Source organism: Loa loa (assembly GCF_000183805.2).
Source record: "Loa loa unplaced genomic scaffold supercont3.1917, whole genome shotgun sequence".
In the NCBI taxonomy this organism is placed as follows: domain Eukaryota; kingdom Metazoa; phylum Nematoda; class Chromadorea; order Rhabditida; family Onchocercidae; genus Loa; species Loa loa.
Genome location: NW_018110096.1, coordinates 1 through 1528, shown reverse-complemented (window position 1 = coordinate 1528; position 1528 = coordinate 1). Strand labels below are relative to the sequence as shown.

Genomic DNA, 1528 nt, shown 5'->3' with positions numbered 1-1528 from the left:
TCATTGCTAATATTATATTACTATAGGTTATCGATACACGTGGTTAGCCACTCCCATCGAAATTAGTATTTATACACGCGATCCCCGACCAATATGATTGGGTGTCTTCCGTGGAATTTCGTTTAGTAGCTTCTATTTCATTTATTTCGGTAAAGAATGTCAGCTGTTAGTTTTTTTTGTGGTCACGAACTCATTGTAATTTCAAAGCATATATCATTTTTCGAAGATAAAATCATTTGTTTTGCTAAACATCTGTGCTAAGTACCGTCATGTCACCTCGAGAGAAGAGCTGGAGAAGTTGGGAAATTCTGTTAGTTTTAGAATAACTGTGCTTTTAAATTAATAGAGTTTTTTGCCCGTAATTGTAGATGGTCTTGATAGTAAAAATTAATAAGTCGTGATACACTTGTGGTCATGATTTTCTTCAGCTACATCTCTCGAAAGCAGTGGTAGTGAAAAAGCATCAATATTTGTCAATCCATCAGTTGTGTTACACGACCAATTAAGCTGTGCTGCATCCTTCGCTCTAGTTGATTTGATTGCTTCAGTGCTGAGACTTGATTTCTGCCAGAACAATGATCACTTGAACGATATGTGAGTTCTCTAACTAGATATACTGTAGTGATGTGAAGCGGGCCATGGATATGGATCCTTCTTGAGCTAAAGTAATATAAGTCCATTAGCAAAACTCGGAATTGAATTTAACATTATGGCATTTATACTTCATTGAAACAGTGGTACTGGCAATCATCGTTGTGCAAACTGATTGAAAAATTCCGTAATAATTAAATTTATTCTGTTTGAGCTTAAGTCAATTTGAACTTCAGTGAGTTTTGCACACAAGCATTGGAAAAAGTACTCAAGTGTACTGCACTGCCAGAGCGGACGAACGCAACCGTACGACATCACCTTATGGTTGTCTTTATTTTGCTTTATTTTCGTACCCTAACAACCTTTTTCTTTCACTAGTTTCCTTTCGCTTAATAAGATGTGGTTAATATAAGTTGCTGAAATCAAAAGGTTATAAGAACCACTTCATATTCATCATCGCCTTCTTTCAACTTAAATTTATTGTTATTATTAATACCGATAACATTGAATTTTATGCGCCATTTTTCTTCAAAGACAAAGTATGCCGAATTAAATTGTAGCATTAACTGCTATGCTAATCTCCATTAATTTTATGTATGATCAGTTTTTTAGGGTGAAGGCTCAACAGACGATATAGCGACATTTGTGACTCTTATCAAGAAGGACCCGATCATAGAGCAGAAAGGAGCTTTAGTTATTCTCGCCTGTCTTTTGTCTATTTTCATCGAGTATGGTTCGTGCATTTTATGTTCCACTGAAGTCGCATCTGCAGTGTAGTGCGATTGTGGGAGAAGTAAGAAAAGCAAAATCTTCAAAAGTTTTAAGATCTTACTGTTTTAATAAAAGGATGAAATGGTAGGAAAGAATTTCGACTTTCTACTAACGTGAAGAATCTGTCTTGTTCCGATAGTTAAGAATCTGTCTTGTTCCGATAGTT

General features: G+C 35.5%; 1 protein-coding gene across 1 annotated transcript; it reads left to right on the top strand.

Annotated features, from left to right (window-relative positions):
* Positions 1–420: 420 nt before the first annotated feature.
* On the top strand, positions 421–1375 carry LOAG_15405 (hypothetical protein; the record flags this gene model as incomplete). The annotated part of the gene is made up of 3 exons (XM_003150898.2): positions 421–594; positions 828–915; positions 1204–1375. Coding segments are annotated over 3 exons (427 nt in total), but the record flags the coding sequence as incomplete, so codon positions are not given.
* Between the last annotated feature and the right edge of the window lie 153 nt (positions 1376–1528).